The sequence below is a fragment of the Osmerus eperlanus genome, chromosome 28 (assembly GCF_963692335.1).
Source record: "Osmerus eperlanus chromosome 28, fOsmEpe2.1, whole genome shotgun sequence".
NCBI lineage: Eukaryota > Metazoa > Chordata > Actinopteri > Osmeriformes > Osmeridae > Osmerus > Osmerus eperlanus.
This window is the reverse complement of record NC_085045.1, coordinates 2,835,973-2,856,686: the sequence shown is the minus strand read 5'-3', so window position 1 is coordinate 2,856,686 and position 20,714 is coordinate 2,835,973. Positions and strand designations below refer to the sequence as shown.

The following is a 20,714-nucleotide window of genomic DNA, read 5'->3' as shown; positions in this document are numbered from 1 at the left end:
TCTCTTCATTAACTTCGGGGGATAAGAGGGACAGGCATAACATTTGTGTGATCAATATATTGTTGACTTGAGAATATGAAAGCAGTTTCAACTACTAAATAGAACACTACAAAAAAAAACTTTTTACCAAGGAACTGCATTCAGCTAATAAATCAGAGGGCATAGTAACGTTGTTTGCTCAGTTGAAAAAATTAGACAAGAGACCCATCTAGCGTACAACATGGATATTAAACAATGTTTCTTTGAATGATTTGAACCGTCTTTGAAACGTATGATTTTGAATGCACCCCAAGTAATCAGCACGTGTACGCATTACGTTTCCATGGCTACGTCATGTCGTTAGGGGATTCGACTCCGCCATATTGTAGGAAATCCGTCTGTGCCCTGTCAGATTACCGTTTAATCCAAAGGGGATACAGGCGCTCCTGTCTATCACAACTGGAAAGGGGCTTGATAACCACCTAATCTGCAAGGAAACGCAGGTTTGATAGATATCAGTTATAATGCATTAATAAAGTTAGACCAGATCAAATTGAAAATGAGTCTAACGTGAGCTTTCATTTGGTTTGGTGATTTGTCAAGAACACATTTTGTTTATGCTAGCAAAGTAGCTGGAGAGCTAGTCCTTGCTAATGTGCGCTATTTTGCCAACTCTTAAAAAGTGCAAAATCGGAGAATGCAACACTTTTGCTACAAATCTGAATACATGTTTTATATTTTCGCGTAATTACCTAGATACAACCTTGATTTGTGACTTTTGTTTTTAATGGATAGCTCTTAAATTTTATTCTAACCTTTGCACCACCCGGCAAGCTAGCTAGTTAGCTAACGTCTACCAAATCTGCACTATTCCTGCTTGGATCGGACAGAAGAAAAATCCCAAGCCGCAAAACGCGTCAAAACGGAGTAGCTGACGTTAGTCTGCTGGTGTGTCAGCCAGTTAACTAGCTAGCAAGCAAAGCTAGTTTATCATACTTGGACCTGAGTGTTGATTCCAGGAAACCAAAATGTCTGGAAAAGATAAAGACAAAGACAAAGAAAAAGAAAAGCAATCCACCACCGAACGGCTCATAAAAGGTGAGTTAACCATACGTTATCTAGCTAGCAATCCAAATCAGGCAGACATTACCTACGTATTGTTTTAGTTAAAGATCGACACTTTGTTGTCATGCAACAGGTCTTCTAACATTGTTGATTTGGATTAGTGATTTGCAATTTAGTAACCATCGTTTGGCTGCTCTGGTGGCTGATTGAGATTGAGATATTATTAACGGTATTTTGCAGGGGCTATAACATCCTAGCTGGAAATCTTCCAACTCAAATGTGTTGTTGTCCAAAAGGATTGTGATGGAGGATGTATAAGCCTATGCAATAAGGCGAAGTAAAAAGCGGCGTCAGGATTGAAGTGTTGACAGCCATAGCATTTCAAAGATGGTGAATAATTTTATGGACAGGACAAACAGAAAGTATTATGTTGCTCAAAACCAGAGGTGTATCAGAGGGTGTTTCAACCGCTTGTCTCTGAATCCTCTGGTCAGAGCTCTCCTGACTCCGAGCATAGAAGCACGCACATTGTGGTCCAGGACGGATGATAACAGGACACATGCCATCAAATCTATTCTAGTTAGAGTGCGATATGTTCTCCTATTTATTCCTCTAGAGGTTTAATGTAAGATATCTGCAATAAGCTGTCAACACTCCTGGTTCCCATGGTCAGGAGCTGGTCTGTGACATTTTTGCAGCCTATTTTCAGGAACAGGCTGACTGTGAGAGGTCTGCAGTTGCTGTGATTCGGCTGACAAGGTGGATTCCTGCACTCCACTGTTATAGTCTCTTGGACAGACCAGACCTCATTAGCAACTGCCCCGTGCTCTGCCTGGACAGGACACTCTCGGCCAAGGCTGCCAAGCAAGCCTCCACTAGCTCCCCAGGGAGACCCCCGTGCCAGCCCAGCACTCTGCCAGCCTGTTCGGGGGAGCTCTCCCCGGACAGGGAGCAAGAAATGCCCTGGCAGGGGGGATAGGAATGCTGAGAGTGTATGCGCCAGTAAGGAGAGGGTGAGTTAATTGCGGAAAGAATCTCCTCGGCGATGTGCCCAAGCCTCAGGGCGGGGAGTCGAGAGAGAAGGATGGAGAGGGAAAGAGCTTTTTTTGTAGCCAACTTGGAACAATATGAGAGGTTTAAAAAACGATTTGACAGACTTTCTCTGTGCCTGAGCCAGATAGGTAGCATAGGTGAGGTTGAGTGCCCAGCTGGACTGCACTTGGTTGTGCGTGTGGCTTGTTACTGGCCGCCAGAGATATGCGTTTTTAAACGGCATGAGTAATAGTCCAAATGAATTAGAGCAATTGAGAATCAACCCAACCACACAATCTTTCCTGCTTCTTTTGTTCAAATCTAACCAAGCTCTATCCTGTGGCCCGATTCTGTAATTAATACCCCTTTGTGCTGCTTTTGATTGAAATATTGAATCCTAATCTATAACCGGCTTGTCATTATGAATACACTAGATAGATGCCGTCTTTGTTTTCCAGTGTGTTTGTTGTCATGCCAGTGTGGCTAAGATGGAGTGCTGCATTGGGCCAACACTCATGGTCATTCAGCAAGGGCCAGCCAACGTTTCATGCTAATTAAAAACTAGCTTAAATTATTTGAAGTGGATGTTTCATCATGATTAATAGGGCTCCATAGGTGTTCTTGGCCCCTTTTCATCTGAGGCCTCTCTGCTTGGCCTTATTAACCGTTTAGTGGTTTGTTATTGGATGGGGCAAGAGGCTGTCATTGGAGGTCTTAGATCTGCATTGTAATTTGGATTCGAAACCAGAGGGGGTGAATTTCTCTGACACTGCTGAGTGTTGCCATGCCCAGGACACCTCCGACTGCGGGGATGTGATGACACGTTGGCATGACACGGTGTCATGACACCAGCCTCATGTTCCTCCACTGATTCACATCCTGCTTTCTCAACAATTGTTGGGAGCGTGGAAGCCAGTGCCCCACTGTCCTGTCCCCTCTCTCTCTCCCCTGCCCCCCTCTCTCCCTCCCCCTTTCCAGTGTCCTGACATATCTGGAACCCTGGGGCCAGAGAAGCCTGCCTCCAGTGTGGCTCTTAAAAAAAACATACTCTGAACCTGGAATCCCCAGCTAATAGAGGCTTTGCCTAATCTCTACTTAACGCTCGTACCCCGGGCTTACAGTTCCTTTCGCAGCCTGCCTCGTAGGTCCAGGAGCGCTTACCGTTTATTTATACCGCACTTGTCAGAGCGTGACAGCTTGTCCTGATCGTAGAGGAGGCCAAGTTGGAGCAGGGCTGCAGGAGATGACCTGCCCCCCCGCAGGTTAGCGCTTGTTGGAACCCACATCAGCCTCTCTAACCTCCTCCCCAACTCACCACCATCACCCCCTCGACCTGCACACCAGCACAATGCATGGGACATTTGCAAACGAAATCCGTGGTTCATTAAAAGGCTATCTAGCTTTGTTGCTGTTCGGAAGGGTTAGAGATGACAGTCAGAGATGCACCCCCCCCCCCCCCTTCACCACCACCTCCCTACACCATCACCACCCTTCCTGGTCCTCTTTACATGCGCTCTTTACATTCTGGCCACAGGCGTGGCTGCTACCAGCTGATAATCAGAGGAAAGGTCTTTGAGTAGTGTTGTTTTACCACACGCTGTCTGCTAATGATTTGGCAGATCAGCAGCTATCATTAGCTACTCAAAACTCATTGTTCCCCAATGATAATCTCAGACTAGAAGCAACGCATTTATCCCATCCACAGGCTGCAGATTCGTTGGTAAGAGTTCGAGGATCAGACCCGGGAAGAATATCTTCCTCACATCTCCCGTGTCAGACACAAACACTAGTAAACAGTGAAGTTCGCAAGCTGCTTTGGCTATCTGTTGCTTGAACTTATTCAGAGGACACCAGTCAGACCATGGGTTGACAGCTCACTACAGTGTCCAGCGCTGGAACTTTCCATCTAAACACGGCATTGCCCTTTTCACCTGTCGTACACGGCTTCGTGCAGCTGTCTGGCGACATGTCTGGAGCGTGGGGTGATGCTTGAGCTGGGCTAATCTTCGCGCCACATCTCCGTGGATTTGCATCAGAACACTGTCTCCTTGTTTTAATAAATGGAGATTGTCGCCCGCGTTCTCATCTGTGTTCGTTTGTCCGCCCGGTTCTTTAGATGAAATCTGACTCTAGATTGAATTGAATGAATAATTTGTTGTTGACTGCGGTGGGGAGTTTTGTTGTCAGTTATTTTTGAAGTCAAGATTAATATTTAAGTAACTCAAAATTATCATTGGCCAGGTGATTGTTATGTTCTGTTGGGTATAATGACATTTAGCTTTTCTGCTCTTTTGGATTCTCCTGCAAGGGATTGTGGGGCTGTGGAGGAGATTAAGGGGTTCAAGTGAGGTGAAGGACTTTTGCTTTGTGTCTTAAGAGACCGCAAGTGACATTTTCATAGCTTAGGCTATGCCCTCACCCCCTGTGACCTGAACCCAAGCCATACAAATGTAATATCATGATCTGGATGTGTTGTGGTGGGAGATGCAGCAAGCGTAGTGATGACTTGAGACCCTGGTGGCCCACTGTCACAATCACAAACCATGGCCAGACACACCGCCTATCCGTTTATCCTAAACTGATTTGCTTGATCTATTTGGCTTAGATTTGGAGTAGCTTGTGTACAGTACTGTAACAGTTGAAATACCGCCTGTTAGTTTAAAGTACATCCTAATTATCCTGTCTCAGTGTTGACATAACAACGACGTGCTTTAGGCGGCTATCAGTAGAACCTTCTTGAACACAAGTCAAGTGGCGCAAACCCCCACTGGGCCTTGGAGTTTTGACCGGTTGTCCCGTCCCCCCCGTCCCCGTCCCCGTCCCCAGCCGTGCCCTACCCCCCCCAGCAGCGCCTGACGGTGAAGGAGCTGTTCGAGGACGGCAAGCCCAACCCGGAGCTGCTCCGCACTCACCTGGTGAAGGAGGGCCGCCTGGAGGAGGAGCTGGCGCTGCGCATCATCAACGATGGTGCCAACATCCTCCGCCAGGAGAAGTGCATGCTGGAGGTGGAGGCGCCCATCACAGGTAGGACTGTCCCCAGTGCCCATCACAGGTAGGACTGTCCCCAGTGCCCATCACAGGTAGGACTGTCCCCAGTGCCCATCACAGGTAGGACTGTCTCCAGTGCCCATCACAGGTAGGACTGTCTCCAGTGCCCATCACAGGTAGGACTGTCCCCAGTGCCCATCACAGGTAGGACTGTCCCCAGTGCCCATCACAGGTAGGACTGTCTCCAGTGCCCATCACAGGTAGGACTGTCTCCAGTGCCCATCACAGGTAGGACTGTCTCCAGTGCCCATCACAGGTAGGACTGTCTCCAGTGCCCATCACAGGTAGGACTGTCTCCAGTGCCCATCACAGGTAGGACTGTCTCCAGTGCCCATCACAGGTAGGACTGTCTCCAGTGCCCATCACAGGTAGGACTGTCTCCAGTGCCCATCACAGGTAGGACTGTCTCCAGTGCCCATCACAGGTAGGACTGTCCCCAGTGCCCATCACAGGTAGGACTGTCCCCAGTGCCCATCACAGGTAGGACTGTCTCCAGTGCCCATCACAGGTAGGACTGTCTCCAGTGCCCATCACAGGTAGGACTGTCCCCAGTGCCCATCACAGGTAGGACTGTCCCCAGTGCCCATCACAGGTAGGACTGTCCCCAGTGCCCATCACAGGTAGGATTGTCTCCAGTGCCCAACACAGGTAGGACTGTCTCCAGTAGAGCCCGACCGATAAAGGATTTTTAAGGCCGATACCGATACAAATATTTGGTGATTTAAAAATCCGATATTCCGATATAGGCCGATTATTAAAAAATATTTTAAAAATCCAGAAACGTGTAACAAAACAAACTGATTTCCCTAACATTAGTTATATGTCGTTTGCATTTAGTCATTTTTAGCAGACGTTCTTATCCAGAGCGACTTACAGTAAGTACAGGGACATTCCCAGAGGTAAGTAGGGTGAAGTGCCTTTCTCAAGGACACAACGTCATTTTACACTGCCGGGAAACAAACCGGCAACCTTCTGATTAATAGCCTGATTCCTTAACCACTCAGCCATCTGACTCCTGTTATTTCCGCATTATTTCGACCATTATAAATGCAGATACCGATAGTTTGGAAAATGCCTAATATCGGCCGATAATGTCGGGCTCTAGTCTCCAGTGCCCATCACAGGTAGGACTGCTCGCTGTGTAGGACAGTGCCCAGTGCCGTTCCCCTTCAGAGCAGCCTTTTACACACGGTTGGGCGTGAAAGGCTTTTGTCTACGCGACGTATTTGTTCAGTAAAGGCTTTGATTCGAAGCGACGGGCATGGTGGGGATTTGAAGCCACAGGCTCGTGAGTGTCTAGCCCTGAGGGAGCCAGACGCCTTGTGGATGAAGGCAAGCTGTCCTCCTCCATACATGCTGAGCAAGGCTGTCTTCCTCATGTTTTCCTATGGAAGGCAGGAGATGGTGTCATGGACCCCCGCCAATCCCCGCGGGCCCAGAGTAAACACTGCCCAGCCTGGGCACTCTTCCATGACACCACTGTTTGATTCCACTGACAGGTGGTGGATGGAGCCTTCTCCTTTTGCCAGGCTGGGGGCTAGGAATCCACTCCAACACAAATCTTTCCAAGCTTCTCTCTCTTTGTGTCTCTGTCTCTCTCCGTCTCTCTCTCTGTCTCTCTCTCTCTCTCTCCGTCTCTCTCTGTGTCTCTCCCTCTCTCTCTTTTTCTCCTAGCTGTCCTCAGTTTAGACGAGTCCCTCGCGGGGTCACCTCCATACCTCTCCTCGTCCAGCTTCACCTCCCTCTCCCTCTCTGTTTCTCCCCCCGGTCAGTGTGCGGCGACGTCCACGGCCAGTTCTTCGACCTCATGAAGCTGTTCGAGGTGGGGGGCTCGCCCAGCAACACGCGCTACCTCTTCCTGGGAGACTACGTCGACCGGGGCTACTTCAGCATCGAGGTGAGCCTGAAGCCCCACCACCACCCCCCCCCTCCCTGCCCCTGAGGGAGGGCACTGTGCACACCGGAACATGTCATTAAACACGTGAAAAGCACACATCCTGCTGTTAAGTCCACCACAGGTTCTTCCTGCAACCTCCCATATAGCTCCCCGGTTTGAACCTGTGTGGTGTTAGCTTGAGTGTGGGTTGCTGATTCTAGCAGCTGCACACTGCTATACACACAGCAAGGATTGTGTGTGTGTGTGTGTGTGTGCTGGATCGGTGTGTCATGTTTAATTAGCCATTCCCTTATTTACTGAGCTCTCAGGGACACTGGCCTCTCAGATGGCATTATGTCACATTGACAACTGGCTTATGGCCTCTTGAAGTTATGACATCACATTCATAGCTTAATATCAGGCATTGACACAATCTACTGCTTGTCTCTCCTAGGCAAAGCGTGATGAACCATAAATCAGGGGTCAACAGTGTGTCTATAGTTAGTGTAATGTAGGTGGGTAGGATGTTGGCTGGGGTGGGCGGGGGGCTGGGGGGGTCTTGTTTCTGTGGGTCCTTCTCAGTCAGACAGTCTTGTTCGCTATGCCAGAGGGAGGCACCCCCTGCATGCCCTCCTCTCACTGAACCATCTGTCTCTGTGTGGAATCACTACTGCCATGGCCCCACCGCCCGCCACTACCCCCCCCCCCCCCCCCTCTCTCCAGAAATACTCCATAGTTGGTTTACATAAAGCATGCTCCAATGTAAGGGTCAGGAGAGTGAGAGATAGTAAATGGCTCATTTGACTGTAATTGTTCCTACAGTTGTTTCAGATTACTGGCACTGTCGTCATCACCAGACTGGCTCTGGATGGTTTGCCATCGCAGTGACCGGTTTGGTTATCATGGTTACTGAATAATGTAGGATATTAGCAAGTTGGAGATGGGAGCGACGACACTGCTTGGGCCCAAGGACCATTGTTATGGAAAGTGGATGCGAGGATTTCATTAGTGCACAAATCTGGTGATGATTTTTACTGATGTTTTTCTTCTTCCTGCATCCTATTATCAGGCCGGACGTTGTTCCTGAACCAGCATGGATTTGTTTTCAGCAAAACCCACAAACCCTGAGTCCTGATTGAGTCCCCCCGCGAACCCAGGGCTGCTGGGGGGCAGGATTTGGCAAGGCATCGATCGGTCTGTGGATAGTGGCGGGGGGGGGGGGGGGGTTGTCTTTTGATGGGTGCACATGTGAGCATGGTGAAATGTCACACAGATGAAAAGTGTGATTGAAAGAGCATAGGGAATGACTGACCGAGTGAAGCCGGCCCACAAGGGGAGCCTTGGGGGGCGCTGTGCCCTCACTCTGTACTGTACCGCCAGCTCAACAAGACGGAGGGCTTTCTAGTCACGCGAAAAGAGGAACACTGGGAAATGGAACTCAATGATGTGGTTACCTTGGTAACAGAAAGATTGACTTTACCCACTCAGAGTTAAGCATTAGCGTTTCAGACCGCCTATTGGCTGTCACTGCAAAGTGTGAGCAGGTTTGAGTAGATCCTGTCCATCCTCCTCCACAGACCCCTTGAATACAGCAAAGGACTCTCACTTGTGGCCACCCCCTGACACGGCTGGCCCGGGGTGGCCTGGCGTGTGTGTGTGTGGCCTGGCGGGAAGCACTTACGCCGGACACACAAAGCTCTGCGCTGTTCCTTTTGTCTAACTCCCCCGCTTCAGCCTCTACGCCAGGCGTCTGGCTAGGAGGGAGGGGAGGGGAGAGGAGAGGAAGGGAAGGTTCTCATTAAAACCACAGTCAGCCTGGGGCTCTCCTCCCTCTCACAGCTCTTCCACCTTCCAGCCCCCCCCCCCCCCCCCCCCTACACACACCCCCGTGTTAACATCCTTGTGCTCAACGCATCATCGTATGAGTCCGGGATTAGGATTACGTCAAGGGTATCCCCCTCCCATCTTAGCTTTTGCTGTCATTAGGATGCACACCTGCTGGCCTTAGTTTTCCGTGGCGTCCTGTTGTCAGGCCCCAGACCCAGGGCCGGGGCGTCCTGTTGTCAGGCCCCAGACCCAGGGCCGTGGCGTCCTGTTGTCAGGCCCCAGACCCAGGGCCGTGGCTGATGCATGCTAATGCTGAGCAGCGGCAGGGGAGAGCCAAGTGGTCCCTAATGAGGGCCGGGACAGGAAGCGAGCTCGTTTGGATTGTAAATGCCAGCCCGCTTTCCAGACCGTCGTCGCGCATTAAATGCGGCCGGGGGCTTCATCTGCGTCCAGCTTCAAAGACTCGGAGGATAAATTATGTTTTCTTTTTTTTCCTTCATTTGAATGTAGTGCTTTTTCTAATTATGCTCCTTTTGTTAGGTGGGTGAGGGGGGCCAGCTGGGTGAGGGGATTGAGGTTGCTTTTCAGATGAGATCAGTTTCAATGTTCTGTTTCATATTGACATTTGGGCGAACGCAGGCCTTTTCTTTTGTTTTAGACGTAAAAAAACAAATTATCTGCCACCTGGTTCACCCATAGCAACCTACCTTCTTCTCCTCTCTGAGAGACCTGGGATCTTTTGCATATCTTATCCGTGTGAATGTCACCTTTGTTTACTCAGCTCTATCTCTCTCCAACTCTCTCTTCATCTCTCTATAACTATATCCCTCCATCTCTCTGTCTCCATTTCTCTCCCGCTCTCTCCACCTCCATCTCTCTCGCTCTCTCTCCATCTGTCTCCATCTCTCTCCCTCCCAGTGTGTGCTGTACCTTTGGTCGTTGAAGATCAACCACCCGACCACGCTGTTCCTCCTCCGAGGGAACCACGAGTGCCGGCACCTGACGGAGTACTTCACCTTCAAACAGGAATGTAAGTCCTCCAGTCCTCCAGTCCCCCAGTCCTCCAATCCTCCAGTCCCCCAGTCCTCCAATCCTCCAGTCCCCCAGTCCTCCAGTCCTCCAGTCCCCCAGTCCCCCAGTCCTCCAATCCTCCAGTCCTCCAGTCCCCCAGTCCCCCAGTCCTCCAGTCCTCCAGTCCCCCAATCCTCCAGTCCTCCAGTCCCCCAATCCTCCAGTCCCCCAATCCTCCAGTCCTCCAGTCCTCCAATCCTCCAGTCCCCCAGTCCTCCAGTCCTCCAATCCCCCAGTCCTCCAGTCCTCCAGTCGTCCAGTCCTCCAATCCCCCAGTTCTCCAGTCCCCCAGTTCTCCAGTACTCCAGTCCCGCCAGCGAGGCCAGGCCAGGCGTGATGCAACACCGTGCTCCCAGCTGTGGAAGGGTCACTGCGACCTGGCCAAGCCGGGCTTATTCCATCATGCAACCCCGTTTGATAGGACACAGGCATCGGGTACATGATATATTGTTACACAAGCAGGGGGGTTCCCCCCACACACACACACTGCCCCTAGATGGATGAGTCATGGCTGATTTTCAGAAACTGGAAAGTGTGCGTCAGCAGGACGGCTCTGTCTGCCTCTGCCCATTGAAAGAGAGCCCTGCTAGCGTCCCTGCAGTGGCTCCGCAGGCCTGCCAGCACACGTGTCATCAGTGGCTGCAGCCATGCGTGCAGACCAGGCCTTCTCACATGAAGCAGACAGGGAGCGGCCGTGGCGTGGAGGGCATCCAGGCATGCTGTTGATGTTTTTCAGGCAGTTACACACAGTCATCGAGGTGAAACGTGTGTCTGTTGGTGTGTGTGTCTGCGTGTGTGTGTGTGTGTCTGGGATGGCGCACAGGGATTTCAGATTGTCTGCGTGTGTGTGTGTCTGCGTGTGTAGTCTGCGTGTGTGTTTGTGTGTCTGCGTGTGCGTTTGTGTCTGTGTGTGTGTGTCTGCGTGTGTGTGTCTGCGTGTGTGTGTGTGTCTCTGATGGTGCACAGGGAGTTCAGACTGAATGTGGCACAGGTGTGGAGACATTAGTATGCAAAAGCATCCAGAGACAAGACACTTTAGCAGACAGAAGAAAGACGTCTCGGTTTTCATAAATAAACTCCCAAACTGCTAGCCATCCTCATATCCAGTGAAAGATGCTTCACTCTAATTGGATTATAATGACAGCGCTCATTAGCATGTACTTAAACTAATTGGGCGGAGGCAGGGGAGGGTGTGTGAAACAGGAGGCCTGGCGGATGCACCTCCTTCAGGATGAAAGACGACAATAAAAATAGACGCCTCTCCCGTTCTAGAGGGCCGTCCTCACGCCCGCGCTCTGCGATGGTGTGGGTCGGTTCCGCTCAGGAACCAGGACATTGTTGTGTAGCTTTCCTCAGGTGACTGAGGGAGGTGCTCTGCGGCCTGGCCCAGCCACACAATGTGCTCCTCCTGGAGACTGTGAAGAAGGCCTCTTAACCCTTGTGTTATCTTCGGGTCATTCTGACCCATCAGTCATTGTGACCCACCGTCGTATTGCGACAACTTTACCGCATACAAAAACAAAGTGAAGCATTTTCTTTTAACCGTCGGGCTGTCTCAGACCCTCCACATCGCGAAGGTTAAAAGCAAATGCTTTTTATTTGTTTTTGTATTGGGTAAAGTTGTCGCAACACAACGATGGTTCGTTGTGAACCTTTGGGTCATGTGACCCGAAGGCAGCACAAGGGTTAAGCTTTTGTTTTTGTTTTGGGTCAGACGAGTTTGGGTGTTTGGCATCAGTGATGGCATGATGGCTGAGGTGATGAGTTGACTGTTGGAGAGACCTGTTTGTGACGGGGGGGGATCTGGACCATATCAGGAAGTCTTGAGTTATACAAACAGATTGCTGGGATAATGGTCAAGGCCAGACTAACGACTGTCTCCTGGCTTCAGCTTGGATGGTTAAGACCACTTCTCAGGTCCCAGGAATGCCCAGGACTGGGCTGGACAGTAAAGTTGTCTGTTAAACTCACCAGGCTAGTGGCCCGTGTCCAGCCCTCCACCTTCTGAATCAGAGTCCGTCTGTGCAGTTAATCAGCAGCAGAGCTCTGATGACATCACAAGCGCCGTTTCCCTCCGCTCCTTATAAGGAGCTCACTTCCTCCCTGCCCGTGTAATCTGACCTGCGGACTGTTGTGTCGCACCGACGCCTAATAAGCTGTCAGTCACTCATTAGTCAACAGCCTCAATCAGGCCCGTACCACAACAACTGCTGCAGTGTTGTCCTGCAAACAGCAAGACACACATTGTCATACCACATATATATATATATGGCATTGCTATGTAATACATATACTGTGTGTATATATATATATATATATATGTATATGTTTGTATAATCATTGAGGAGTGTCTAGGAGGCCAGAGGACAGACTATTAAAACTATTTCCATAAGTGAAAAACAGCACACATGTAGACCCTTGCAGTACACAGGAAGCTTTATGCTAGTGCAGGCCAGTCTGGTCTGGAACAGCTGGGCTGAAGTGTGTGTGTCCGTGTGTGTGTGTGCTGCAGGTAAGATCAAGTACTCGGAGCGTGTCTATGACGCCTGCATGGAGGCCTTCGACTGCCTGCCCCTCGCCGCCCTGCTAAACCAGCAGTTCCTCTGCGTACACGGAGGGCTCTCTCCAGAAATAAACTGCCTAGACGACATTAGGAAAGTAAGTTGATGGCCTCGTAAAAAAACAACAACTACGAAACCAAATGAAATCGCTATTGATCCAAGCCAAGATAGCACTACACAGTGCTAAACTGTACATGGTATAATAAGTAAATATGAATACATTGTATTTGGTTTGAATTCAGCGATACCTGGTTGTAGGTGTCTTGGGTGTAGCTGGGCTGTGTGTGATGGCCCTGCCTGTATGGTTTCTTCTTCCCCAGTTAGACAGGTTTAAGGAGCCGCCAGCCTTCGGGCCCATGTGTGACCTGATCTGGGCCGACCCGGGCGAGGACTACGGCAGCGAGAAGTCTGCGGAACACTTCAACCACAACTCCGTGCGAGGCTGTTCCTACTTCTTCAGGTAATGCACCGTACTTCCTCCAGCTGGCCTCTGCGCTGCAGCTTCAGACGGCTGGCTTCACGCCTACATGGCCGGCCATGTCTCTGTCTGTGTCCCCCAGGGCCATGTAGACAGGCTAGGTCTATGTACAGGGCTAGGTCTACGGTTTGGAGTAGATAAACCTTGTTAGCTTGGCTCGCTGTCCCACCAGGCAATACTTTCTCCACGTATACCTAGACGTTCCAGATGGGGAGGCTAATGGGTGCATTAAGTGAATACAGGTGGCCTTTGGTAAATGCCAGAGCAGCTTCTTAGGGAAGGTGGACGAGGGGGTTGTAGGAAGCCCACTAAAAGCTCTCCACCTCAGCACCCGGTGGCCTGCAGCCTCTCTGGAGACCTCCTAAAGACCCCGCTGCCGGCCTCTGGCCTGGCTGCATCATTAGAGACCGTCTCGGAGGCCAGGAGCCAGACACGGCTATTAAAACTGTATTTCCATAAGCGAGGAACAGCCAGGGAATAACATTAATGACCACACGCTGTTCCTCCCCTCCTACCCCCCCTCCCCAATTCGATTCTTGGTTGGGTCTCTGGTTCCGGGGGTTGCCAGGTTGGAGTCTGGGAGATCTCAAATCGGCGCCGAGCTTTAGCCTCTACTGGTACCTTCGCTGGCTGTTCTGACTGGTTGATGTCTCCCTCTCTTGCAGTTACCCGGCAGTATGTGACTTTCTGATAAATAATAACTTGTTGTCGGTAATACGAGCTCACGAAGCACAGGACGCTGGGTAAGAGAGTTCTTCTTCTGAGTAATTCAAATAGGAACAAATATGAATAAATGGACTGTGCTGTTTGACCTTTTAATTATTGTATCACTGTCGTGTGTGTGTGTGTGTGTGTGTGTTTGTTTTCATATCCCAGGTATCGGATGTACAGAAAAAGCCAGACCACAGGATTTCCGTCATTAATCACAATCTTCTCAGCACCAAATTACCTAGATGTGTATAATAACAAAGGTTTGTTGACGCTCTCTTTGAAACTCACCGTTTTGTGCCACCGCTGTCGTTCCCCGGCTGTCTGGGAGGTCACCTGACCCCACTGTCTGGGAGGTCACCTGACCCCACTGTCTGGGAGGTCACCTGACCCCGCTCTCTGTTTCCTGTTCCTCTCTCCCGTCCAGCGGCTGTGTTGAAGTACGAGAACAACGTGATGAACATCCGACAGTTCAACTGCTCTCCTCATCCCTACTGGCTGCCCAACTTCATGGACGTCTTCACCTGGTCTCTGCCCTTCGTCGGAGAGAAAGGTGAAAACAGGATGGGTCATGTGATGGGGGGGGCGGGGGACTGTAGGGGAGGGGTGTCGCGTTCGCCGTTAGAGCAGGGTGGTGAGACATTGACCTTTCACCCCTGCCTCGTCTCCCCGCAGTGACGGAGATGCTGGTGAATGTGCTGAACATCTGCTCCGACGACGAGCTCATGTCGGAAGGAGACGACCTGTGTGAAGGTGAGCGGCTTGAGGTCGACCCCTCCGGCGTGGCTCCGCGGACTCGCCGTGACGGCACACGGAGCGTGGCTGCCCGTTTGCTCACGGCTCCTGGCACCTACGTGCCGACAAGCGAGCCCCACACACACACACACGTACAGTTGTTGCACGATAAGCCGAAGGCTCTATTTTTCATTTGAACTGATTTATAAGCAGCGTCTCGCTTATAACTATGACGGTCTCACACGTCTGGAGTTCATCAAGTAGATATCAGGAGGCCCCCCTCTCTCTCTCTCTCCTCCTCCTCTTCTCTTCCTCCACACTCCTCCCCCTTTCCTCAGTGTTTCCCCTCCAACCCCCCTCCCTTCTCTATTTCTTTCTCTCTGTAATCACACTCTCTCGCTCTCTCTCGCTCTTCTCCCTGTCCTCTCTCACTGCTCTCTAGCTGGCAGGCTGGTGGAGAGGGGGTGGGGTCTGACTGTGTTCTGGGCTTGCAGGTGGGGTCCCGGCCGTGCGCAAGGAGGTGATCAGGAACAAGATCCGAGCCATCGGGAAGATGGCCCGGGTGTTCTCAGTCCTCAGGTCAGACTCCCCGCTGCTCTGGGTCACTTGTCTATGTCTTTATACATATCATTGCTCTGCACACACACACATATATACATACACGGGGGGGGGGACCAGATCACTAAACATGCCAGACAGAAGAAGGGTGTTTATGAGGCTGAGGGAAGCCAGGGAGAGGGCAGAACGTAGATGTTGTGTTTGACAACACCCCGGGCCTGCTGCCGGAGGATTAAGGAGCTGACGGCAGTGAGTCATGGTGCAGAGAGAGACAGAGAGAGACAGCGAGAGAGAGACACAGAGAGACAGACAGAGACAGACAGAGACAGAGAGAGAGCGAGAGACAGCGAGAGACAGAGAGAGACAGAGAGAGACAGAGAGAGACAGAGAGAGACACAGAGAGAGAGACAGAGAGAGAGACAGAGAGAGAGAGAGACAGAGAGAGAGACAGAGAGAGAGAGAGACAGAGAGAGAGACAGAGAGAGAGACAGAGAGAGAGACAGAGAGAGAGACAGAGAGAGACAGAGAGAGAGACAGAGAGAGAGACGGAGAGAGAGACGGAGAGAGAGACGGAGAGACAGACGGAGAGACAGACGGAGAGACAGACGGAGAGACAGACGGAGAGACAGAGAGAGAGACAGAGAGACACAGAGAGACAGACAGAAAGAGAACGAAAGAGAGAGAGAGACAGACAGACAGAGAGAGAGAGAGAGAAGCAGCATAGTTACACTATACGCTGCTCCAGATGAGTGAGGCCCAGGTCGACCAGGGAGAGCCGTCGCCCTGTCTCCCCCGGAGCCTCACAGCCTGACTGGATCTCTCATGTCTGTGTGTCGGTGGCCGCGTGTGTCCTCTCCAGGGAGGAGAGTGAGAGTGTCCTGACCCTCAAGGGACTGACCCCCACGGGAACCCTGCCTCTGGGAGTGCTGTCGGGGGGCAAGGACACCATCCAGACTGGTAAGAGAACCCCCCCCCCCCCTCTTCCTCTCTCTTCTCCTCCCTCCTCAGCCCGCTGTCTCTCTCTCTGTCTCTCTCTCATGGCTGCTACCCTCTTCATGTGCACCTGGGTGGTCCTTAACACACTTCCACTCCTTCAGTACTAACATCCGTACCCAGAGCCATCATCATCCCCAGGAACTCGCCTGTGACATTGTCACGGTCACATCGTCACGGTCACATCGTTCACAGCGACACGAGCAAGTTCACTAAATGAGCAGACCCGCGACCTGCTGGTTTTCCCCCTCCGTCTCATCGCGCAAGGGGCCACAGTCTTCTAGAAACCTCCGCGGTTTGCTCGGCGTCCGAACAGCGTGGCAGATGTGCGTGAAGGACGGCCTCGGCCCGGCGGGTGACTCAGCAAGCGCCCCCGGCTCTCTGGGTTTGGCTCCGTCTCCCTCCCCCCCCTCCTCCCGGCTGGATGACATCAGCCGAGCCTCTTCTGGCTGACCCTGTCGACTCAGCGGGGTCTCCCTGCCCCCCACTCCCCCCACTACCTCTGGGAGGCCTGGGAAACAGGGCTTCATCTCAGAGCCAGCACAGAGGCTGGGTAATAGGCCACATCATGTATTCATCAATGCTTTTATCTGTAGCGATTTACTGGGGTTTGAACCGGTGACCTCTTGATCTACAGTCAGATGCTTTTCCACTGAGCAATAGCCATCTATTGTGGGTCCAGGGTTGATGGAAGAGAATAGCTCGGTCCTGATGTTCCCGAGGGAGAAATTACGAGAGAGAGGGAGAGAGGTTGAGAGAGACAGGGAGATAGTGAATCTCTCTGGTCAGAAGTGTCCTGGAGGGGGATGTGGGTGGATCAATTCTGGGGGTCGGGGGGTTAGGAGGGTCGGGGGGTTGGAGGAAGGACCAGGCGGTCTTTGGGCTGAACCGTAGGCGGGCTGTCCGGCCTGTCACAGAAGTGACCAGAGTCCTGATCTAAAGGTCAGCACCCCCCCCCCTCCCTCCCCAACACCAAGCGGGAGGACCTGTCAGAGGAGAGGGGCATGCTGGCTGCAGGACTGGTCCGTGGCGGATTTGTAGGGAGGACTCGGAGCCGAGCAGAACCACATGACGTGACCTTTACAGAATGCCGTTGTCTCTGTCATCTGCACAGGCAGGGCGCACAGAGAACCAGGCTGAGCTGGCCTGAAAAAAGAACCAGAGAAAAAAAAAAAGGGTTGGCTGGTTTAGGTGCATCCCTGCTTTTCTTCTTCTTCCCTTTGTGATGACATTTAAGAGGAACCTAACTGGGTATGACTGTAAGATAAGCTTATTACATGTACTTAGAGCCAGAACCCAGCCAGGAGATGCCTACTGTTGGCCTGCTCCCCAGATCCGAGTGTGACAGAGGCTCTGTACTCCAGCTTTTCTGCTTCACCCCGTTACAACCCTCATTACATGTGAGGAAAGAGACTCATGCTGCCATTAATGCTGCCATAGCACCAGAACCTTCCCTCTCTCGTCTGTCATCCTAACACACGCCTCGACCGAGAAACCTTTTAATGAAACCCTTGGAAGAGAAAAACATGGGAAATGGAAAGGTCCCTTTTTTTATAGAGAGGAAGGCAAACGGTTCCCTGTACATTGTCCAGGAAGATTCAACGCAGTGTACCGAGGTGCCTGCCTGCCTCTGTTGGCTTGTGTGCGTGCGTGTGTGTGTGTGTGGGGGTGTTTGTGTGTGCGCACGTGCGTGCACGTGTCAAATCCCCCCTCATCTCCCCACACCTAAGCCCTGTTGACCCCATCACCCCCCCCCCCCCCCCTGCACCATCCTAGCGCTCATCCAGCCCCCCCTTCTCTCTCCTCTCTCTCTCCCACGTAGCAGTAACAGTGTGCATGTTACAGCTAACTTATTCTGTGTTCCTGTTCTCTTGCCTGTGTTGTCTGGGACTGTATCATGTACCGGGGGGATTTGCTGGCTGTGATTTGTGTGGCGTTGACTTCCTGTGGTTGATTTTGATGCCTGGTTTCTCTCTTTTCTCACGACCACTCACGTTAACCTAGCCACCATTGAGGCCGCGGAGGCACAAGGTACGCCAGTGGTCACTGTGTGTGTGTGTTGTCTGTGTGTGTGTTTTCAGTGTGTGTGTGTGTTGTGTCCACCCCCCCCCTCACACACACACACACCCTCTGTGCTGTCTTTTATTGTTCTTCCGTTTTTGTTCAAGGTTCCTTTCATTCCTGTTGTGTTTCACCATGTTTGATTAGAAGTCTTTATCGTGGATTGGTATTCCAACCACTGTACGTACCACTGCCTGGTGCTCACCCTGCCAGTCCCAGAGCCTGCAAGCCCCAGTATGTGATGATGAAAATGTGTGCGCTAGGACCCTCTTAATTACCCCTTCATTCAGATGAACTTGACCCCGGGCACCAGGGAGGGGGGTTTCGTGTGGAGGAGGACTGAGGGGTTTTCCTGGGACCCATAATAGTCTATTGTTGACAAGCAGCTGGAGGTCACACGGGTGAGAGGTCGCTAGCCTCCGCTCCCAGAGAAAAGCCTGCTTAGACTGAGCACAGAGAGGCTTGTGGCCCTGGGCAGCCCTCCCTCCCCCTCCCAGGGTATATTTTCAGAGTCTAATCCTGTTAGACTGCTTGGCTGTTGCTGCACTGTCTGCTTGTGTTGACATGGTACTTTTAGTATAGACATATACTGTCTTGGAGGGCATTTGGGTCACCATTTTGAGAGGTGTGTTTTTTTTTTACAATATAATTTTAGATTTTGCAAGCTTTCCCTTGTGTGTGTGAGAGAGAAGTGTCTGGTTGATATTTATATGAGTCTAAAATCCACTTTAATAGTAGTCATCTAGGTGTTATCGTATTGCTTGTGCTCATAAAAATCAGTTTGAACAGTCACTTACCGTTTATATCTTTGCCCATGTTCTCTTTGTGGTTGCCATGGCTCTTGGAACTTTAAAAGTAAGTTGACCCTTTATTGAGAGGTGTTGTGTTTTGCTGTAGCGTGTTCAGTGAATGTGTGGACTCCAGGGATGTTCCTGTGCATGTTCCTTAGTCACCCTGCATCTACATGTCCAGCCCACACTGTTCACAGTCTCCGGTAGATTTGACCTGATTTTGACAAACGTGAGCTCAAAGGATGAGATCGATTTGATCAAATCAGGTGAAAAAAGTTTGGAGGAAAATGTATATCTGGATATTGTATGTCATACTCTTCACAGGTTGACCAGCAGATATGGTTAGTTTTACCCTAATGATGTGTCTAGTCTAGAGTTTTACCCTAATTATTTCTGTCTTTTTTTCTTCCAGCCATTCAAGGTTTCTCTCCAAAGAAGATCCGTAGTTTTGAAGAGGCTCGCGGCCTGGACAGGATCAACGAGAGGATGCCCCCTCGCAAGGACGGCCAGCAGCCCATAGGAGCCAACGCCCCCAGCAAGAACGGCACAGACGGCTAGGCCCACCGAGCCCCCCCAGCCCTCCATCCAGCCCTCCATCCAGCCCTCCATCCAGCCCTCCACCCAGCCCTCCATCCAGCCCTCCACCCCTCCACCCGTCTACCCAGCCCCCCACCCCTCCACCCAGCCCCCTACCCCTCCACCCAGCCCTCCACCCAGCCCCCCCAGCCCTCCATCCAGCCCCCCACCCCTCCACCCAGCCCCCCACCCCTCCACCCAGCCCCCCCACCCGTCCCCCCAGCCCCCCCACCCCTCCATCCAGCCCCCTACCCCTCCATCCAGCCCCCCCAGCCCTCCATCCAGCCCTCCACCCAGCCCTCCATCCAGCCCTCCACCCCTCCACCCGTCTACGCAGCCCCTCCCCCCAGCCACTCCACCCAGCCCCCTACCCCTCCACCCAGCCCCCCCAGGCCCCCCAGCCCTCCATCCAGCCCCCCACCCCTCCACCCAGCCCCCCCACCCCTCCACCCAGCCCCCCCACCCGTCCCCCCAGCCCCCCCACCCCTCCACCCAGCCCCCCCACCCGTCCCCCCAGCCCCCCCACCCCTCCATCCAGCCCCCCCACCCGTCCCCCCAGCCCCCCCACCCCTCCATCCAGCCCCCCCACCCCTCCATCCAGCCCCCCAACCCCTCCATCCAGCCCCCCCACCACTCCATCCAGCCCTCCACCCAGCCCCCCACCCCTCCAACCAGCCCCACACCCCTCCCCCCACCCCTTCACCCATCCAGTCCCAGGCTCTCTCACCCACCCAAACCCCATCTCTCTCTCCTTCACTCCTCCCCTCTCTCTCTCTCTCTCTCTCTCTCTCTCTCTGTCTCTCACCCATTGAGACTCTGCCTCCTGCTGGTCTGCAGGGCAACAGCCACAGGAGGACCCCAGCACTGGGAGAACAGTTTCAGCCCCCGCAAAGTTCCGACGTGAAGAAATATGAAACGATTTATTTATTAAAATGATTATATTAGGTAAATATAATAGAGAGAAAAATTTAGATTTTTTTTTGACTGTATAAGTATACCAATGTTTTAACTATGAAAACCGTCAAAGAGAAAACAAGGACATTTTGTAAATGTGAGTTGGTAAATGAGTTAGCTAGTGAAAGACACCTTCTCCAAAAGTTGTAGTACATTTTTGTTTTCTATCAATGTCTTTTTTTTGTGCTTGACAAGGAAAAAGTTGTCTTGATACTGTATGCAGGTAAAGTAATCACCCTCATACATATTCAAATAGAGAGAAAAGACACCAAGGGAAGTAAAAAGAAAATAATTGAAGAAGGTAATGTCTTACCTCCAGAAGTAACTGCCACCATTTTTATTTTTACCACAAAATAATATTTGTAGATGTTTTGGTTCATTTCATTTCAACCTGAAACTTT

At 51.6% G+C, this 20,714-nt stretch overlaps 1 protein-coding gene across 3 annotated transcripts; it reads left to right on the top strand.

The window, feature by feature from the left end:
* The first annotated feature begins 384 nt into the window (after positions 1-384).
* ppp3cca (protein phosphatase 3, catalytic subunit, gamma isozyme, a) lies at positions 385-19,410 on the top strand. Of its 3 annotated transcripts, none has more exons than XM_062454133.1 (14): positions 385-1,077; positions 4,903-5,100; positions 6,897-7,021; positions 9,746-9,857; positions 12,411-12,556; positions 12,780-12,919; positions 13,603-13,680; positions 13,814-13,908; positions 14,073-14,198; positions 14,321-14,398; positions 14,875-14,959; positions 15,798-15,895; positions 17,936-17,962; positions 19,205-19,410. In XM_062454133.1, the coding sequence occupies exons 1-14, from the start codon at positions 1,008-1,010 to the stop codon at positions 19,339-19,341; spliced, it is 1,515 nt and encodes a 504-aa protein (XP_062310117.1). In that variant the 5' UTR covers positions 385-1,007; the 3' UTR covers positions 19,342-19,410. The 3 variants fall into 3 exon arrangements, with proteins under 3 accessions (XP_062310117.1, XP_062310116.1, XP_062310118.1); XM_062454132.1 differs by having other exon boundaries at positions 19,196-19,410; XM_062454134.1 differs by lacking the exon at positions 17,936-17,962 and having other exon boundaries at positions 19,196-19,409.
* The last annotated feature ends 1,304 nt before the right edge of the window (positions 19,411-20,714 follow it).

Excerpts from the sequence above, each read along its gene's own strand:
- ppp3cca (XM_062454132.1), top strand. The coding sequence starts at position 1,008 with ATGTCTGGAAAAGATAAAGACAAAGACAAAGAAAAAGAAAAGCAATCC. Across the intron at positions 13,681-13,813 it reads CACGAAGCACAGGACGCTGG|GTATCGGATGTACAGAAAAA; the intron begins GTAAGAGAGTTC and ends TTCATATCCCAG. Across the intron at positions 14,960-15,797 it reads CGGGTGTTCTCAGTCCTCAG|GGAGGAGAGTGAGAGTGTCC; the intron begins GTCAGACTCCCC and ends TGTCCTCTCCAG.